At 45.1% G+C, this 20,000-nt stretch overlaps 1 protein-coding gene across 1 annotated transcript in view; it reads left to right on the top strand.

Moving 5' to 3' along the window:
* LOC128517062 (rho GTPase-activating protein 26-like) overlaps positions 1-20,000 on the top strand; it is a 42,121-nt gene that overhangs the window by 19,316 nt on the left and 2,805 nt on the right. Inside the window, exons 2-13 of the mRNA XM_053490826.1 lie at positions 5,052-5,147; positions 9,962-10,023; positions 10,108-10,179; positions 11,878-11,979; positions 12,703-12,813; positions 13,094-13,198; positions 13,961-14,090; positions 14,359-14,459; positions 15,810-15,904; positions 16,640-16,721; positions 17,845-17,881; positions 18,024-18,089. Coding sequence (XP_053346801.1) covers positions 5,052-5,147; positions 9,962-10,023; positions 10,108-10,179; positions 11,878-11,979; positions 12,703-12,813; positions 13,094-13,198; positions 13,961-14,090; positions 14,359-14,459; positions 15,810-15,904; positions 16,640-16,721; positions 17,845-17,881; positions 18,024-18,089 — 1,059 coding nt within the window. The remainder of the gene's footprint in view (positions 1-5,051; positions 5,148-9,961; positions 10,024-10,107; positions 10,180-11,877; positions 11,980-12,702; positions 12,814-13,093; positions 13,199-13,960; positions 14,091-14,358; positions 14,460-15,809; positions 15,905-16,639; positions 16,722-17,844; positions 17,882-18,023; positions 18,090-20,000) is intronic.

Raw genomic sequence — 20,000 nt, 5'->3', positions numbered from 1 at the left:
GCCTCCCTCTCTCTCTCTCTCACTCTCTCTCTCTCTCACTCTCTCTCACCCTCTCTCTCTCTTTCTCTCTCTCTCCCTCTCTCGCTCTCTGTCTCTCAGCTGATGGTGAATTATGTACGCTCTTCAGTCATGCTCCAAGAATCTGTTCTGTAAAGATCCTCGAGGGCACTGACCAGAGCTCATTCTGAATAACATTCGGAGTTCTTGCCGTGTCTCAGTACAGGACTGCAGAGTCCCTCCTTATTTACACGCTTGTTACATCATCCAGAAAGTTCCCTTGTAATGGTGCAAACCTTCAGCAATCAGGATGTTGCACCAACGCTTCCTGAAATGAGGGAACAGTGGACAGTAAAAGAGAAGAATGGTGTAGAGGAACCGCTGGGAACGGCCCAAGCCCTGCCAAACGTTCCCGCGGCTCTGTCGCTTGTCTCAAATTTAAATTTTCAAAATTTTACTTGTCACGTACACAGTCATACACAGTACGATATGCAGTGAAATGATTAGAAAGTCACTGAAAGATAACTAAATAGGCGAAAACAAAGTAAAATAGGTCGGAGCCGTCGTGACGGTATCTCTGGAAACGTCTGCTGTCTCTCCTCTCGTCTCCTCCTGTCTCCCGTTGGTCTCCGTGTAGTCGCTGTGGTTGTGCGTTGGAGAATAAAACTCTGACGTTGTCTGACTTGATTTCAGGTGTTTTTTGGCAACGCGAGAGGTTCTCTCACATTCTCCAGATGTTTCCTGACCTGTGACTGAAACTCATCGTGTGTTGTAGTGCTGTTTGGGGAACTGAAACTGTACCTCTTGCTGTACGAGCCGTTACTAAGCAGGCACATGCTCCACCTCTTCTCCTGCACCTCACTTTGGAGGACATTTACCAGAACCTCTGTACGAGGTGTGAGACGTTCCCCAAGCTGCCTCTTGTTCCCCCTGTTACTGCACTGAACAGCTGATCATGAAAAACATCACGTTCTGTCTGTATTGCGCCGCTTCATCCACTATACGTCTTTACACCATCCAGAACTTTATATTAATATAAGTTTATTATTGCACTACTGTATATTCCAGCTGTATTTATTCTGTATCATACAGATGTGCATATAAGTACATACAGTACGTATTTCATCTTATCTTCTCCTCCACCGCACAGTGTTTGCACAGTCACACTGTATGTTCCTCTATACCTGATCTTATCACCTCCTGCACCCTCTGTACATGCAACACCTTCACTCTCGTATATATGAATCCAAAACCTCATTAACCACATCACTAGTTATTGTAAATAGGCCACGTCTGCACTTCTGGTTAGACGCCAACTGCATTTCATTGTGTCTCTACGTGTACTTTGCACAGAGACAGTAAAGGTGAATCTAATCACAGCGGATTGTGGACGAACTTGCTGTATGGACGCTTCCAGGGGACTTTTTCTGCTGGAACATATTGGACTGTATTTTTGCACTTACTGTTTTTTTGTGCAGGAAATTATTAATAAAGACGTCTACAGTGTTTGTGTGATGAGATGAACCATCACGAGTCCCCAGGACTGGGTTCTCCCTTAGTTTAGGGTTCTACATTCTGCACGTCTGTTCTGGAGCCTTGAGCTCCGTGTGTTCCCCTGGTTTGTGTTTTAGGGACAATGATGATGGAGAACTGTGTTCCTCAGTAATCACGATCAGATCCTTTGCTGACTTTTACCTGAAGAGCAGCTGTTTTTCTCCTAACGCATCACACTCCTACACAAGCATCTCGGTACCTACAGCCGTACCTCAGCATATGAACTGAATCCCTTCTTAAGGTGAAATGTTGTATTGTGAAGCGCATCGTCCCATAGGAAATAATGTAAATGCAGATAATCCGTTCCAGACACCCAAAAATATGTCCAATATTACCAATGTCCAACACTATGATCATATTTTTGCATATAAAAACAATCAAAAAATTTATAAAACACATGTAAATGAAGTCAAATATGAAATAAATAGACATTAAACCTCACTTAACCTTAATTTATGATTCCACTCGACACCGGCTGCTTTAAAACCCAAACTAAAAGCGGCTCCCTTTTCTTTTTGCTACCGTCTTCGGTAACATTCCTGGGACCCGCGGTGCTAATGTTGCAGTCTTCACTAAATCCTACACAAAATGTAAAAAAACCTGGATGTATGTGTGACTTAGCCGGCTTTCGGCTCGGTTTGCTTGTGTGCAAAAAATGCTCTATACAGAGTTTAGAAGCTTCAGTTCATGCGGTAAAAATTCGGTTCGGATGCCGAGGCACTGCTGGATTGAAATGCATGTAGTTTTTATCCCCAGAGAGTGCATTCTGGGTTTAAATCCCTTTAACACATTAGTGGATAAATATTAATATAAACTCACTAATAATAACACACTTACAGCGCGGCTCAGTAAACGGCGGTCGAGCGAGCGAGCTCGTCCCTCAGTGTGTTTAATATGAATCAGAATCGTGCACACTGACGTGACGGCCTGTGCTGTGAGGTCTGATAGAAACGGACACGCACATGTGATTTAATAAGATAGTGTAGCACTTCTCCTTATTACTGACATCCTGTATGAATCATTTTCAGTAGTGTAATAAAGTAGTTTTATTAATAGAGTAAGACAGAGAACAGTCACACCATCACCGCTCGCACCACTGCTTCCTGACCTCCTGCAGTAAAGGATAACCTCGTCACGCCGATCTGTTTCACTGTGCAGAGCATGATGGGATTTTATTGAGTAGATTTCCTTTTTCCAGCCTGAAATAAACTCCAGCTGTTCAGAGTCGCTGCAGTTATTCACGATTTACTGAATAAATCTGCTGTAAGATGAGGAACTGAATCATAACGCCGTGCTAATGCTGTGTTAGCGCAGGGAGCTGTGTGTGTGTGTGTGTGTGTGTGTGTGTGTGCACGCTCTGCGTCCTCCAGCTTAGTGCCAGGATGATCCATATTTATGCTCTTTTTATTGGAAAGAATTTACACAGAGCGTGTGTTTGATTCTCCCGCAGCTCCGGGTCAGACGGTGCGCTCTGGCTCGCGTTGCTGCGAGCGATTTGTCTGGAGACGAGACGAGACGAGCTTCGGTGTCTGAGCTCATAGTGCATGGAAGGTCTTTTAGAGAGGAGGTGTATGTCTTGCAGAAGGGTCAAAGGTCAAATGCGTTTTGAGATTTCTTTATCCCGAGGTCAGCGACCGCTCGTCAGTACGTCGCGTACGACAGGTTTAAGTAATAAACACGCAGGTGCTGTTTCCGGGTCTGATCAGGCCGTGTACAGTTCTGCAGTAGAGCCGGACACGATCATAAATAGTCTTTTGGGTTTTATGTTTGTATCTTACAGACGTGTCTAAATCCTGAGAAGGTTTCCCCCTGTGTGTGTTTTTGGTCTGGATCTGGAACAGTGTGACAGAATTTACGTGACAGAATAAAAGAGACTGATTGGTTTGTATAAGTGATGAAAGAGAAGACACTGTAAATATTTTTTACGGTTCTATATAAAGCCAAAATCAAAGCGAACGGAAAAAAATGTAATAATCCCAGACTGGCAGTGAGACGAGTTTATAAACACAAGACGAACCCAATGATAAATTACGAGCGGTTCCTAAAGGCAGTGAGACTAGAACCCCACACGGTGACGGAGCGTCCAGCTTTAATGTGGCTTCTGAGGCGTTGTGACGAGCTCGCTCACGTTTGTAGCCGCGTGCAGATTTCCCCCGTGTGTTTCCTGCACCGCTGATATTTATTGCCCCCTCCATGGAAACTCAGCTGTTCTTGTTAAAATCCGTTAAAGTCCCAGAGCTCACTGTGGCCTCGGTGTTCGTCTGGAAATCCCAGAGACAAGTGAGAGAAACTCGTGTGTGTGTGTGTGTGTGTGTGTGTGTGTGCGCTCGGATTAGCTGCTACGCCCAAGCCGAGACGGAACTCCGACTGCGGTGATACGGACACGGACGTGGCGTCTGGTGGCGCTGTCCTCCCCTGTGCGTCTCAGAAGGACTTTGTCCTTTTATTTTCCGTGTCTTTGATTATTGTTTCAGGGTTCATTCAGGCGAAAGAAAATAACTGGTGATTAAACAGGTTTTTATCATCATTACTTACAGAAAAGTGAAAAACTGACTCGAGTCATGATCAGTGTACTGAAGTGAAAATACAGCCAATGTCCATATCACCAGCATCCTCTTCTTCCTCCTCGTCACCATCACCCCCATCACCATCATCCTCATCACCATCCTCCTCTTCATCCTCGTTGCGTCGTCGTCGTCATTATATGGAGGGAAAGTGTGACCCGCGTGAGTACAGGCTGAGCGCTGATGTTGCAGGAAGTCATCAGTCACTCGGCCCGCGAGAGAGCCGGACGTCCCCGCGTCCACTGATCTGTGAACAATTGAACTTTTACAGCTGGTCTTGGACCGGGGTCAGAGGTCACACATTCCCCCTCGCTATGGTGACGTGTGTCCTGAATGCAGCATGTTGTTGGCTAGGGGACGTGCTTCTTTTTTAACTTCCCTCTGACCTGCAGGGCGGCGCTGTGTCAGGGCCTGTTAGTCTTCAGGAGCTTCAGGGGGCAGTTGAGAGGGGTTACACTACACTCAGTCCAAATGTCCAAGTTTTGTTTTGATTTATTTTGAGGGAAGTCTTTACATCGACTATTTCTAGTCCAATTTCCTGTGAGTTAGTTTGTAGTTATTTACAGTTTAAAATGATTGATAAAAGTAGAGTACAGTGCCTCATCACAATGTGTGGATCATATCGTATCCTTGGGCGACAGTTCTGACGTCAGGTCGTGACCGCTCCTCATGAACATCAGTGTCTTATCACTCGCCATGTCCTTATGCACAAGTCTAAATTTTTCTCTCGTGTTTTCAAGTCCGAAAATTAAAGGCATTAGAGCAGCACGTCACGAGACGTGAGAGTAGAGTGTGGGGTTTCGTTCTGCTTTTCGGACACCTCCAGATATAAGAGGAGATGAAACTGTGGTTTTTCACACCTCCGCTCCATCTGTATGCGCTCTTCACACCATGAGACATGTCTCGTTTTAACACGTCTCCTCGTTTTTTTTGCAGATCTGTCTACTGCACAGAGAAAGTTTGCAGAGTCGCTGAACGAGTTCAAGTTCCAGTGCATCGGGGACGCCGAGACGGACGACGAGATCTGCATCGGTGAGGCGGAGAGCGCGCAGCTCTGGAACTCAGTGTCCTTTTAGGGATTATTTTATAATTATTTACTATAATAAATATCGCATGCCTTCTTAGACATTTGTCCACCCACAGCTTCATTCCAGCTGAACGTAAACACTGATGCTGATTCACAGATTAGGGAACTCGCAGTCATTGTTTAACTTGGTGCAAAATTCTGCATATTCGGCTCCTATCATCAAAAGTCCGAGGACGCCATCATCATTTCTCCCCCTCAGTAATGTTACAGAACAACTGGAGCCTCAGGACAAACATTTCTGAAACACAACTCATACAGTCACAACATCGCCTGCAGACAGATCGGCACATCCGTCAGAACTCACCATTTCAGTGTCTATGTAAATGAGCTCCTGCTGAGCCACGCCCCCAGAGAACAAGTGAGCTAAGTAGCCAGCCAGGGGAGGGTCCTCTCTTATATGAGGTCACATTAGGAAAATTAGAAAAATTTAATTCACTTGTTTAAACCCCGGCCCAAACAAATCGAGTCGAGTTCTTAAGGCGAAATTTTACATGTATTGTGAAACACATTGTCCCATCAGTAATAATGTAAAAGCTGATAATCCGTTCCAGCCACACAAACATATTACCAATATTACCAGTTTTCAACATTATAATCATATTTTTTTTTTATATCGAAACAATAAAGAGATTTAGAAAAGACATGTAAATGTAAAATAGTAAAATATGAAATAACTAGTCATTAAACCTCACTTAACCTTAATTTATGATTCCTCTTGGCACCGGCTGAAAGCAGCTCCCTTTTTCTTCTTACTACTACACCCGCGGTGCTACAGCTTCACTAAATCTTACACATAATAATAAAAAAAAACACAAAAAATATGTAAACTCACTTTGCTTGGCTTTCGACTGACGCAAACGAGTTTTGAACGTCTCCCAGACGTACGCGCGACTAGCTTGTATACCAAATATGTTTTGTATGCCGAGCCAGATTTTTTGCAAAATTTAAGTTCTTAAGATGAAAGTTTGCGTGATGTGGTGTTCGTATGCCGAGGTACATGACTCCAAAGTGCCTTTTACATAATGGGTGCCCTTTAAATAAAGGAATGTTCATGTAATGTTTCTCATTATGAGAATGTTTTATGTAATATAAAGAAAATTAAGATGATGTTTAAACATATTCACTTATTTCAAGCTTAAAATTAACTTATTTAAAATCGAATGTGAAATAATTGCATGAAAATGATCCGTCTGTGGAATAAGACTTCCAAGAGTTCAAGCTTAAATGAAGTAGGAATTTAATAAAAATAGGTTTTAATGATCTTATTGTGATCTCAGAATACATTCTGGATGAATTAATCTACTTTAAAGAGCTCATCACTGCTAAGACACCATTTGTTTGCGCTGCGATGCCTGATATCGGCCTGTGAGTCCGTCCACACTGAGCAGGACTGAGTTCTGATTTTAATAGAATCCACATGGACCGTGGAATTTACTGAGCTGATGCTGGGAGTTTGGATGATGAAGGATGGAGCCTGTAGTCTTGTGTCAGTGCCACGTGCTTCTGCATGAGCCAGGAACAGACGCCAGGAACCAGCGCTAGTGTGCAGATAAGGGTTCGACTGCGAGCAAATGCTGAGAGAATAGAGTCCGTTAGTTGGGTCTGCATGCTGTGTGAGGAGAGATACAGAAGAATACATACAGTTTATGATTTTATGTGAACTTTTAATTTTACACATTATAATCAGCAGAATTAATAGGTTAATGCATTAATATTGTAAAAACATTCAAACCTTTAAATGAATAAATACATCAGCGGATCAGATCGGATCAGATCGTACCCTGTTGTTTCTGCTACATCTGCCCCGCTCTGTAAGTAGGTCGTGAACCCTCAGAGCCGAGTGCTGAAGCGTACAGTGTGTTAACATCGTCCCGTCCTCACTACACACACTCACTACACACAATCACTACACACACTCACTACACACACTCAGCCTTATGGAACAAGATCACTGGGGCAATGCCAAGTGTGCCAGGCGTGGGTGAGGGCGTGTAACACGCTGCACTATCTGACACTCTGATGGATGAGTCTGGGTTTGGGAGTCAGGAGAACACTTTCCCTTATTCATGATGATGATGATGATGATGATGCTCCTGTGAGATCCACAAGGTCAGCTCCATGGTGTGTTCAGAGTGTGATGGAGTGGAGGAACTCGAGTGTCCTGCACAGAGAACTGGATGAACTCAACCTCACTGAACCATCGGCTCTGGGATGAACTGGATGAACTGGAGCCTCCGACGTCAGTGTCCGCGCTCATTAACTCTGCTGTAGAGTGTGTGAATAAACACAAATCCACCCCTCCAACACACACACACACACTCCAACATGTAGTGCACAGCCTTCAAAGAAGGCACACGTTGGGGGAGGGGGGCATCTGGGGCAACTCCATATTATTGCCCTGCAGTGTCTGTATCGTACGAGTGACTTTAGAGACGTGGCATTTTCATCAGTGCTACAGTCTGGGACCGCAGTCCTTCTCCTGAGAGAGAGAGAGAGAGAGAGAGGGGGCTGAAGCTCAGGTGATAACTCCAGGCACTTCAGTGAGGTTTCAGCGCTGCACCACTCCGGAGCAGACGAGCCCCGACTTGTTATTTGGCGCCGAGCTGAGACGTGGAGGTTCGCTTTGATGTCGCATAAAATATTTAGATCTTTACTACCTGAGATTTTAATGTTCACTGGAACTTGAGATACAACAACTACTGAACCTCACCTTCACAACCTGAAGTTCTGGAAAAGTACTGCTCCTGTGCGTCCTTGTGCTTGTGTACACACACACACACACACACACACACACACACACACACACACACACACACACACACACTGATTTTTACCAAAGTCTCATAGTTACATAAACAGCTCAGTAATTCCTCCGGTCACATCACACAGTCAATACACAGGTGAATAAGACTACGGGTACACACACGGGTACACACACGGGTACACACACGGGTACACACAGGGGTACACACAGGGGTACACACACGGGTACACACACGGGTACACACACGGGAACACACACGGGAACACAGGGGTACACACACAGGTACACATACGGGAACACACACGGGTACACACACGGGTACACACACGGGAACACACACGGGTACACACACGGGAACACACACGGGAACACACACGGGTACACACACGGGTACACACACGGGAACACACACGGGTACACACACGGGTACACACACGGGAACACACACGGGAACACACACGGGTACACACACGGGAACACACACGGGAACACACACGGGTACACACACGGGAACACACACGGGTACACACACGGGTACACACACGGGAACACACACGGGAACACACACGGGTACACACACGGGAACACACACGGGAACACACACGGGTACACACACGGGAACACACACGGGAACACACACGGGAACACACACGGGTACACACACGGGTACACACACGGGTACACACACGGGAACACACACGGGAACACACACGGGAACACACACGGGTACACACACGGGTACACACACGGGAACACACACGGGAACACACACGGGTACACACACGGGAACACACACGGGAACACACACGGGAACACACACGGGAACACACACGGGAACACACACGGGTACACACACGGGAACACACACGGGTACACACACGGGAACACACACGGGTACACACACGGGTACACACACGGGAACACACACGGGTACACACACGGGTACACACACGGGAACACACACGGGTACACACACGGGTACACACACGGGAACACACACGGGTACACACACGGGAACACACACGGGTACACACACGGGTACACACACGGGTACACACACGGGTACACACACGGGTACACACACGGGTACACACACGGGTACACACAGGGGTACACACAGGGGTACACACACGGGTACACACACGGGTACACACACGGGAACACACACGGGAACACACACGGGTACACACACGGGTACACACACGGGTACACACAGGGGTACACACAGGGGTACACACACGGGTACACACACGGGTACACACACGGGAACACACACGGGAACACAGGGGTACACACACAGGTACACATGACTCGCCTCAGTGATAGATTCCATCATCACACCTCATTTATACACCTTTTGGTAAAATGTGTCAATGTTTGTGTAGATCAAGTTTTTTTCTCTGTGTGTGTGTGTGTGTGTGTGTGTGTGTGTGTTGAGGAAGGCCAATCATTTGCTGATTTGCATGTAGCCACACCCACAAAACTCCATAAAAGGTAAAGTGCACAAGGAGCGGGAGAGTGAAGTGAGCGATCAGGGTAAAGACTGAACAACAAAGGGGGAGTTATATTGCTTTACTGTAAATACGTACCACGCCCGACCACGCCCGACCACGCCCGACCACGCCCTCTCCTGGTATGAGGGTGTCTGCTAAATGCTGCTAAATATAATAAACATAACCAGTTTAGACTCTGTAGTATCTGGAGGAAGTCCTAGAGCTTATCATCACAGCAAAGATGAATAAATCTGGAATGTGATATTCAACACACACACACACACACACACACACACACACTTTTGTCCTTTTATGTACTCAACAAATAACTGTTCACAGCGAGCCTGGTCTGGTGTAGAAGCGGATGGACCTCAGGAGTAACACAGTTACACTCACACGCTGCTGAGAGACAGCGCCACACGGTGGTCTGAGGTGTGAGTGGAGGAGGAGAAACCGAGAGTGTTTAACATTCTGTATTTCTCTATGTTGTTGTGTTTAATAGCCAGATCACTCCAGGAGTTTGCTGGAGTTCTTCAGAACCTGGAGGACGAGCGGACGCGGATGGTGGGTTTGACGCAGAGCTCTAATCGCTCTCAGTCTCTTCATCATCAGGCTCACGGGGAACTAACTGCTCTGGTTTCTCCTCAGATCGATAATGCAAGCGACGTTCTGATCACACCGCTGGAGCGCTTCAGGAAGGAGCAGATCGGAGCTGCCAAGGTAAGGAACCTTCTGGTCCACTGCTGAAATGAAGTGCTTGTGTGTTCAACACTGATCAGTGCAACAAGTCCAGCTGAGGAAGTCGGGGAGGAATCAGGAGCTGCTCGAGCTTTAAAACACGGTTCAGTTGTCTTTACTGTCAGAGCTGAGGTCTGAAGATTTCATCAGTCTCATGGAGTGTAGGAGGTCTGTAGATGTCCTCTGTGGTCCGTGTCTCTCAGTCATTGATCTCAGAATCCAAAAATGTGCTGCACGGTGTCTGGTGAGGTTTATCACGGCAGGTCAGGGTTTCTGTACTCACTGGAACCCAAAAACATGAGGGATCAGCTGGAGCTCCACCGGTGAGAGCAGGTCTTCACACACCTCCGTACTGAGTGTGATGTGTAGGAGGTGCTTATAGGTGCAGCACAGACGGGTGTGGACGTGGAGTGTAAGTGCTGTACATCACAGCGTTCGGTAACCGACATGTAACTGATTCGTAGGTGATTACGGCGTGTGACGTCACACAGACGAGTGATGAAGACCTGCTTCTGTACGAACTTCAGGAATGTGGATCAGGATTGTAATTAATGTGGAATATTAAAAGTCGATTTGAACACAAATTATGGCGTAAATAATAATGAGAAGTAATTTACCGAATGTAAATGCGATACCCAAATGCTAAAAAAGTGTAGTTTTGTTATTTTTATGTTTTTTTTTTTGCCCATTAATCAGTAAGCCTAATTTTGTCTAATGCTCATACAGGATTTGTGAATGAGAACCCAATAGCAGGTCATTGGTTATTGCGCCACACTGCCATCTGCTGGTGATGTGTGTAAACTGTCATTTTACTCAGGTGAGCTGGGTGTGACAGAGGCTGCATGAGGCTTTGTGCTTATATGGTGTGGAATTCCTTGACCACATGCTCTCTCTCTCACACACACACACACACACACACGCACACGGCCGCTCTGTGTTTGTTAAACATTATACCGGGAGAAATAAAACCCGTCCCATGACCATCTGAACGTCCAGGAGGGTTTGAGTGCTCTGCAGTTCTGTTTAAATCCCTTCAGACTGAGTGTTGAGGGTGTGTTGGGGCGGCGGATGCGGCGGACTCGCTGCAGCACCACGGGGCCTCGTGTGGTGAATGTCGTAGACGTGTGATGTCTGAGATGAGATCGTTAACGTATAGAGTGGAATTATTCCCCTGAACGCTCTGAAGATAGAAAAGCCGTGTTCAAGGATCAAATAAATAGAAAATCAGAACACAAATGGAACTGATGATATTAAACAGTCATTTACAGAAAACGTGAAAAACAAAACCTCACCAGCAAGGTGCTGCATTTAAAGAAATAAACCAGGGGAGTCGAACTGGACCCAGGAGGGGACGGAGTGTGTGTGTGTGTGTGTGTGTGTGTGTGCAGGTTTTCATTTGAACCAAGCAGAAACACACCTCGACACGTCTGAAATAAACACCGACCTCATGTCTGATCTGCTGCTCCTGTGTCGTGTTACATTTTGCCTTTATAAGTGTGATAAACACTCCATATGTAATGTCTGTCCAATCACAGTCCTGAGCAGGACTAAGGGGTGTGGCTTTAATCAGAGAAAGGGAGGGGGAAGGGGGGGGGGGGGGTAATACAGCTGTTGCATTTTCACTCGATTTTTCCTTTAAGGCAAATTTTTATTGTTTTGTTTTGTTTTGTTTTGTTAAAGAAGGCGAAGAAGAAGTATGACAAGGAGACGGAGAAATACTGCGCTGTACTGGAGAAGCACCTCAGCTTATCTGCTAAGAAGAAGGAGGCCCAGCTTCATGAAGTACGCGTCCTAATGTGCTCAGAGCCTCAGTGGGAGTGGGATCAGGGTTAATGTCGGGTTTCAACAACAATAAAAACAGGAAATTACCTCCGATGGAGGCCGTAAACACTTCCACTCTGACACGACGGTTAAATGACTGATTAAACTCTTATTATAATTATTTTAGATGAATTTAATTGACATTACAGAAGGTGTTTGTGCCGCAGTGCTCGCAGGTGGGAAGTGCTCCCCCATGTGGTGGTTGTTTTCTTGCACATTCTCGCCACCTAGTGGTCACACTTATTGTGACGCCTGCTCAGGTTGTCTATCAAGTGCACATTTACATTTAGGCATTTGGCAGACGATCTTATTCAGAGCGACTTACAAAAAGTGCTTTAATGTTTACATTATTGGATACATACTTACACTGGGTTAACTAGGTTAATAACTAAGGGCCATTAGTCCAACACAACTAAGAAGAGGTACACAACGCCCCGCCCCTAAATACTTTCACCCACTGCAGCCTGACTGGTGTTGAGTTTTGATCTGCATAAATGTAGGAGATACAGGAATATCGATATAAACAAGCTGTTACCATGGCAACTGGGTTAACTTACTCCCACTGTCTAGATCAGTGTGGCTTCAGCCTGGTCCTGTAGGAACCCCGTGTACTGTGTGTGTGTGTGTGTGTGTGTGAGTGTGTGTGATGATAACCATCAGCGCTTTTTTCCTTTATCTCCTCAGGCAGACAATCAGGTGGATCACGTGAGGCAGCATTTCTACGAGGTGTCCCTGGAGTACGTGTTTAAAGTGCAGGAAGTGCAGGAGAGGAAGATGTTCGAATTTGTGGAGCCGGTAATCACACACACACACACACACACACACACACACACACACACACACACACACACACACATGAGCAAACCTCTTATAATCATGTTGTGTAGTTTACATCTGAATCTAAAGGCAGTTAAATGCTGTGTGTTTCCAGGAAGGGTTCAGCTGGAGGTCTTGTAGTGTGTGTTTGTGACAGTGTGTGTTTGTGACAGTGTGTGTTTGTGACAGTGTGTGTTTGTGACAGTGTGTGTTTGCGCTGCGTGATGTTCACGGTCCTGTCTCTGATGTTTGTTTGCAGCTGCTGGCGTTCCTACAGGGCCTCTTCACGTATTACCACCACGGGTACGAGCTGGCCAAAGACTTCAACCACTTCAAGACCGACCTCACCATCAGCATCCAGAATGTGAGGAGCTTCACACGGGCTGCAGGGGTCTCTACAGGGGGTCCACCTAAAAAACATCAGACCTAATCATTAAATCATTCAAAACTGACAGGAAAAACAACAACAACAAAAATGAGCATTTCCACTGGGTCAGGTGAAGAAAGAGTAGAAGAGGAGGAGGAGGAGGAGGAAAGATGAAGGAGGGTGAGGAAGTGAGGATAAGGAGTGAGGATGAGGATGGTGAGATGTAAGGATTAGGAGTGAGGATGAGGATGGTAAGATGTAAGGATGAGGATGGTGGGATGTAAGGATGAGGAGTGAGGATGAAGAGGGTGAGATGTAAGGATGAGGAGTGAGGATAAGGAGGGTGAGATGTAAGGATGAGGATGAGGAGGGTGAGATGTAAGGATTAGGAGTGAGGATGAGGATGGTAAGATGTAAGGATGAGGATGGTGGGATGTAAGGATGAGGAGTGAGGATGAGGATGGTGAGATGTAAGGATTAGGAGTGAGGATGAGGATGGTGAGATGTAAGGATTAGGAGTGAGGATGAGGATGGTAAGATGTAAGGATGAGGATGGTGGGATGTAAGGATGAGGAGTGAGGATGAGGATGGTGAGATGTAAGGATTAGGAGTGAGGATGAGGATGGTAAGATGTAAGGATGAGGATGGTGGGATGTAAGGATGAGGGTTGATAGGATGAGGGATCAGGATGGAGGTGTAGGTGCCCCTGTGTGGATGTGAAGGTTGGACTGATGACCCTGTTGGGGTTCATGTTCTCAGACTCGGAACCGTTTCGAGAGCACGAGGTCGGAGGTGGAGAGCCTGATGAGGAAGATGAAGGAGAACCCGCATGAGCACAAGAGCGTCAGTTCTCACACCATGGAGGGCTACCTGTTCATCCTGGAGAAACGTAAGCATCAGTCTGCTGTCTGGGCAACTAATGTGTAATAATAACAAAAAAATTATATTAAAAAATAAATAAAAGACATCACAAACTTTTGAACAATATATATTTTTTATTTAAATGGTCACATGATGTGCTGACGGTCTGGAAATGTTATAATCTGGAACACTTTGCTGTTTAAGAGACTCACCTGCTGTGAGATCTCCAGATGTTGTCCAGCTGCAGGAGCGAGTGTGTTAACACGAGTCCATGTGTCTCGCTGTCTCTCTCTCAGGTCCCTTCGTGTCCACCTGGGTGAAGTTCTACTGCACGTACCAGCGACAGTCCAAACGGCTCATCATCGTTCTCTTCGACCAGAAATCCGGAGGCAAAACTGTAAGCAGCCTCTCGAACCTGCGTCTCACACCTCGGTCTGTCTGCTCCACAGCGCCCCCTGTAGTCCAGTCTCAACACTTCAGAGCAAATCAATCTCTTCTCTTCTTTTCTCTTTTCTTTTTCCCTCTTCTTCTTTTTTCCTTGTTCCCATTCTCTTGTTCTTTCTTCTCTCCTTCTCTCTTCCTTCATTCTATCGCTTCCCTTCTTCTTTTCTTTTCTTTTCTCTTCTCCTCTCTGCGGTTCCTCGTCCCCAGACACCTTTCACCTTTTGTCAAGATCCTGATGGAGAGAACATGTTGGCACAGAGTCCCTGTGTGTGTGTGTGTGTGTGTGTGTGTGTGTGTGTGTGCCATTGAAACAAACAGGAAGTGTTGGAGCTGGACTCAAGGTCTGGCAGAGCGTTCCTCTCCCGAGCCGAGACTGGGACATTAACACTTTAGGAAGACAGAGAGAGTCTGGCTGCCCACACACACACACACACACACACACACACACACACACACACACACACATTATTACACATCAGACGTGGTTAAAGAATTAAAAGTAAACAGTTATTGTCTTATTAAACACTGTTTGTATTCTTAGCTATAAGTGTAACAGGAAGTGAGAGTAATAAAGGATAATAAAGGAAATAAAGACAGGAAGTGACGAGTCTCATCCTCTCAACAGAAGTAATAAACCCCCAGAGCATCACTGCACGTTATTTTATCACTGCATGACGTGATTAAAGATGCGGCATGTTAAAGAAATACATTGCGCGCTTGTGTGTGTGTGTGTGTGTGTGTGTGTGTGTGAGTTAATGGAATGCTGTTGTATTTGTCCTCTCATTAAAGCGACCACTGATTATTTCTGATTGTTTTTGACTTGTACACCTTCATTAGCAGCTTATTTACAAATTATTTAACGCCTTTATGGTTACAGACAAAACACTGTGTTGGTGATGATTTTATTTTTTTATGTTATACATATAATACAGAAAATGTGTGTGTGTGTGTGTGTGTGCGCCAAAGAAGCTCCTTCTGAAGTTTATGCTACATGGACGTGGCTGATCTCACTTCATTAACTTCTCAGCATGAAACTGTCTCGCTTCAAACAATAATCATTTAAATTTAAAACGATTCATATTTCTTTATGAGTATTGATGCTAAAACTAGTGTAAGATTCTAGAAGCACATGAGCTGTAAAAACTATGGCTTAAATAGTTTTTCTTTGGTAAAACTCTAAAAAGCAAAAAATCTGTAGTGTCCGTAACCATGTCACATTCCCGTTGCAATGTCTTAAGGATTTAGCATTTTCACACGTTTTGGCCGACTGTGAGCCTGAATCCTTTAACATCTTTTGTTTCAGGGTGAGGAGGAGAGCTTTGTGCTGAAGTCCTGCACTCGGAGGAAAACAGACTCCATCGAGAAGAGGTTCTGCTTCGACGTGGAGGTCGTGGATCGGTACGTCACAATTCTCCATAAACACCAGCAGATGGTACTGCAGTGCAGAGAAGAACACACACCCTGGCTTTAGGACAGGAGACTTGGCAGAGATGTTAAAAACACACACACACACACACACACACACACACAGTGTCAGTACAGAGCTAATTGCTTTGGCTCGTGAAGCGAGGGTAACCGGGAGCCGAGAGGAAGTCTGAGGAACTGGGCATTGTGCGGCCTGGAGTGGGTGGAGGAGCTGAGGATGGAGCTGCACATTAAGTTGAAGTGTGTGTGTGTGTGTGTGTGTGTGTGTGTGTGTGTGTGGTATTTCAGCACCTATTGGAAGTTATCTAATGTAGAGTAATTCTGACCCGGGCTCTGGGCTGCTCGGTGATACCGATGTCTCTGTGGAGTCGGGCGTGGCTGCGTTCTGTTAGTGAGACCATGAGACAGAGGAAGAGAGAAAGATAAGAGAGAGAGAGAGAGAGAGAGGATACAGTTGTGGTTTGAGCTCCAGAGTTTTAGTGGGTTATTATTTCTCTCCCACTCCTTCTGGAGACTCGATCAGATCTCTAACAGTGTCTCCGTCTGAGATCTCCACATTACAATAAATAATCCAACAGTGTACCATGTGACCTGTCCCAGACCTCACGTCTGTGTTTATAAACAAATCCACATGACAGAAGATGCTCCTTACGGAAGCTGAAAGCCGTGAAATATGTGTGTGTGTGTGTGTGTGTGTGTGTGTTTCAGGCCTGGAGTGGTGATAACCATGCAGGCTCTATCAGAGGAGGATCGGCGCTTGTGGATGGAGGCCATGGACGGCAGAGAGCCGGTACGTTCTTCCCTCGTTCCCCCGTGCTGTGACTTCACTCCTCAGCCCCAAGTGTCGATTAACATCATTTACACCCCAATGACCATCAATTGATGCGTCTCCATTAACGTGTAGCTCTCGAATCAGAAGGTGTTTAGTTTTCATTTTCGAGAGCAGCCGTCTGGACAGGAGCTCCTGCCTTTTCTCAGAGGGGATTACACTGGATTGTGGTCTCTCAGTACCGTGACAAGATGATATTATTACTTATTTATATATATATTTGTTTATTGAAGTGGAGGCTGGTGTTAGAGCGAGTGTTTATAGCTGCTATAACATAAGTAACAACGGGAACTCTCTCATGGACTAGACAAATCTCTGTAGTGTGAGAAGAATAACACACACTGGATTAGATAGTGTTATATTCGAAGGATTTCTTTCAGGTCAGACTCACACACACACACCACCATGTCATTATGTCTTATAACGCAAAGCTTTCTCAAAATAGTTTTTTACACCAATCACAATTAATATTAAGTAAATTTTCCTTAAAAGATGGAAAGAGAGCTTTTGATTTTGTTTAAAAAATCCACCTAACATATTATAATGTATATTATATAAATCCCTCCCTGCTGTGAGTGTGTGCTCGGAGATCAAAAGCGTAGCTGTTTAACTGTGTGTTAGTTACCATGAGCTCCAACATGTTGATATAGTGACTGTCTGTATCAGATGCGGTCTGAACCCAGCTCCATCTGGCGCATTCATTCACACGTCTCCTGTAAGGACGCAGGTCCTCCTCCAGTCTCAGCATGTTTAGTCAACACATTTTGAAAGTATTCTCGCTCTAACTCCAGACCTGAAGGAGCTTTCTATGAAAGATGAGAAGGAGCGATCTGGGCCGGCAGCGTGCCCGCTCTCGGTCTGGTGAACCCTCAGGCTGCTCGGTGAGGCCGAGGCTGTGCTCGGTGAGGGATTTATTTAAATAGAGAGAGAGATGACACAGTTACAATGGACGGGTAATCGTACACAATGCTACGGCTTTGCCTTTTAATAAGCTCTGTACGCAGCTGCACCGTTTGTTTGCCATTGCATGATGGAGCGTCTTTATGGCGTGTTTTTCTGAATGCAAATGTCTCTTCTGTCGCAGGTGTACAACCTCAATCGGGACTGCCAGAACGAAGCCAGTAAGTCTGATGGAAATAAAGCTTAGAATTCAGCTTCCGCTACAGCTGAATGGTTTACACTTGTGCAACACTTACTGTACACTGTACTGTACACTAATAACCCATAAAACGTCTCAAAGCTTCTCTTTCTGTCTCGCCCCAGTGGCCCAGCTGGACGTGATCGGCTTCAACGTCATCAAGAAGTTCATCTACGCTATAGAGACGAGAGGTACGACTCCATCATGTCCTCGCTTGTGTGTCCATTAAAAACACACACATGTAGGTGATACTGATTCATCCCATCAGTCTGTCCTGTGTAGTATCCCTTACTCCTGTCAAATATGTCCAAAACCCAGTTCATGACGTTCACCCAAGTATTGACCTTTTGCACATGACATCATGATATCTGTCATGGTCCCGCCCACTTCTGGACATCAAAAGGACGTTACTTGCTTGTGTCAGAACCTACACAGTAAACCAGTCTCAGAAGCACGTTCAGCAACATCTGATCAGATTATTAGATGATAACAAACATGCTGTCTCCCTAGTACAGGGGTCGGCAATTAAGTTTGGCCTCGGGCCAGATTTTTTCCAAGCCATTACATGGCGGGCCACAACCAAAACATTGGCTAATTTATTAAATTTATAGGGGAGGATGAATGGTAGGCGCTCGTAAAATGACAGAACCGAGATCCGAGATAAACTGACACATCTAAGATGAGATCATCGTGCTAATTACGATCCGGCTAGGTTGGTTCTTCGAGCACACCTGTTGTTGATGATTAGTATGGCTGGATTGAGTTGTCTACTCACTGATCACAAGCCCTGCTATTGGTTGACGAAATGGAAAAAGAGCGGCTCTATTTTTTTTTGTAACACGTGTTATGCGCAGAAATGCCCCCTGCCATGGGTTGCCCCCCCACATAATCGCTATTAAATATTATATTAGAACATAAATTTAGAGGGTAATGCTTTACAAATTACATGAGACAATAAAATAAAATAAGCAATATGAAAATAAATATGTTGTATATGAAAAAATAGAAATATTAATATTTTTGAAATACATGTATACTTTTATATTGTTTGTTATAAAATTAGTTTCGTTTATATAATTTATCATTATAAAATATTTATTTTTATTATATATAATTATTTATTTGCATATTCATGACAAACCCCTGAAAAATAAATGTGCAAGATGCAAGGATATATGCAAGATCCTTTTCTTTTCCCACGTGAGTCAGTCCGCGTCAGTCGTGCTCTTTAACCAATCAGATGTGACCTCGCCATTTCAACCAATCATAACCCGCCAGGAGCGCAGGCTAAATCCTGTTTACATGAAATAAACCTGCTCCCGAGCAGGTTTAAGCTTACGGATATGTTGCTATGACAGCAAATGTGAGAAGCACATCGAAGAACGAAACAATCCAAGATCAGGACAAATCCACAACAATCAAATCCAGCTAACTGAGTTAGCGACAGACGAAGAACGGACCCCTGGGTGCTCGCAAAGCACAACAAGACGTCATTTGTTTTTGCATGTTGAGCGTTCGCTCTGCACCTCGCTGATGCGCTTATTCACCCTCGTATCCAGATATAACAAATAAGAATTTAGATCGATTGAAATATTTCTGTTCTGTATAAGAGCTTTTTTGAGACTGTCAGTCCGATTTTTAAAAAAATATCATTTATTTATTTTCATTCTCTAGTTTAAACAATCTCACGGACCAGATGTTTTTGCTTGCGGGCCACATGTGGCCGGGGGGCCGCTAATTGCCGACCTATGCCCTAGTAGGTCGTTTAGAATCACTTCTGAACCGTCCGTGTTGTAACGTGAGATCCAGCGCTAACTAGCGTCTAACGTACAGCTGAATCCCAAATCCCTCCCTAACCCCTGATCAAGGGCACTACTTGGTGTGTGGTACAAGGGACTGTGACAACAAATCCAGGAGGAACCACATATTTGTACAACATCTGAGTTACTAGGTTACTAGGTTTAGTCCACCATGATCTACTGGACATGAAAAGTATCAGCAGAACAGAAGCGATCAGTTGCTAGGTTACTCTTTAATCTGTGTGATGAAGCATCGGGTAATCCGCTAGGTCATCATCTCACTGTTGTTGTTGTTTTTTTGCC

This window comes from Clarias gariepinus, unplaced genomic scaffold, assembly GCF_024256425.1.
Source record: "Clarias gariepinus isolate MV-2021 ecotype Netherlands unplaced genomic scaffold, CGAR_prim_01v2 scaffold_33, whole genome shotgun sequence".
Classification (NCBI taxonomy): Eukaryota; Metazoa; Chordata; class Actinopteri; order Siluriformes; family Clariidae; genus Clarias; species Clarias gariepinus.
The sequence above is the reverse complement of the archived record's forward strand: the minus strand, read 5'-3'. Positions and strand labels throughout refer to the sequence as shown.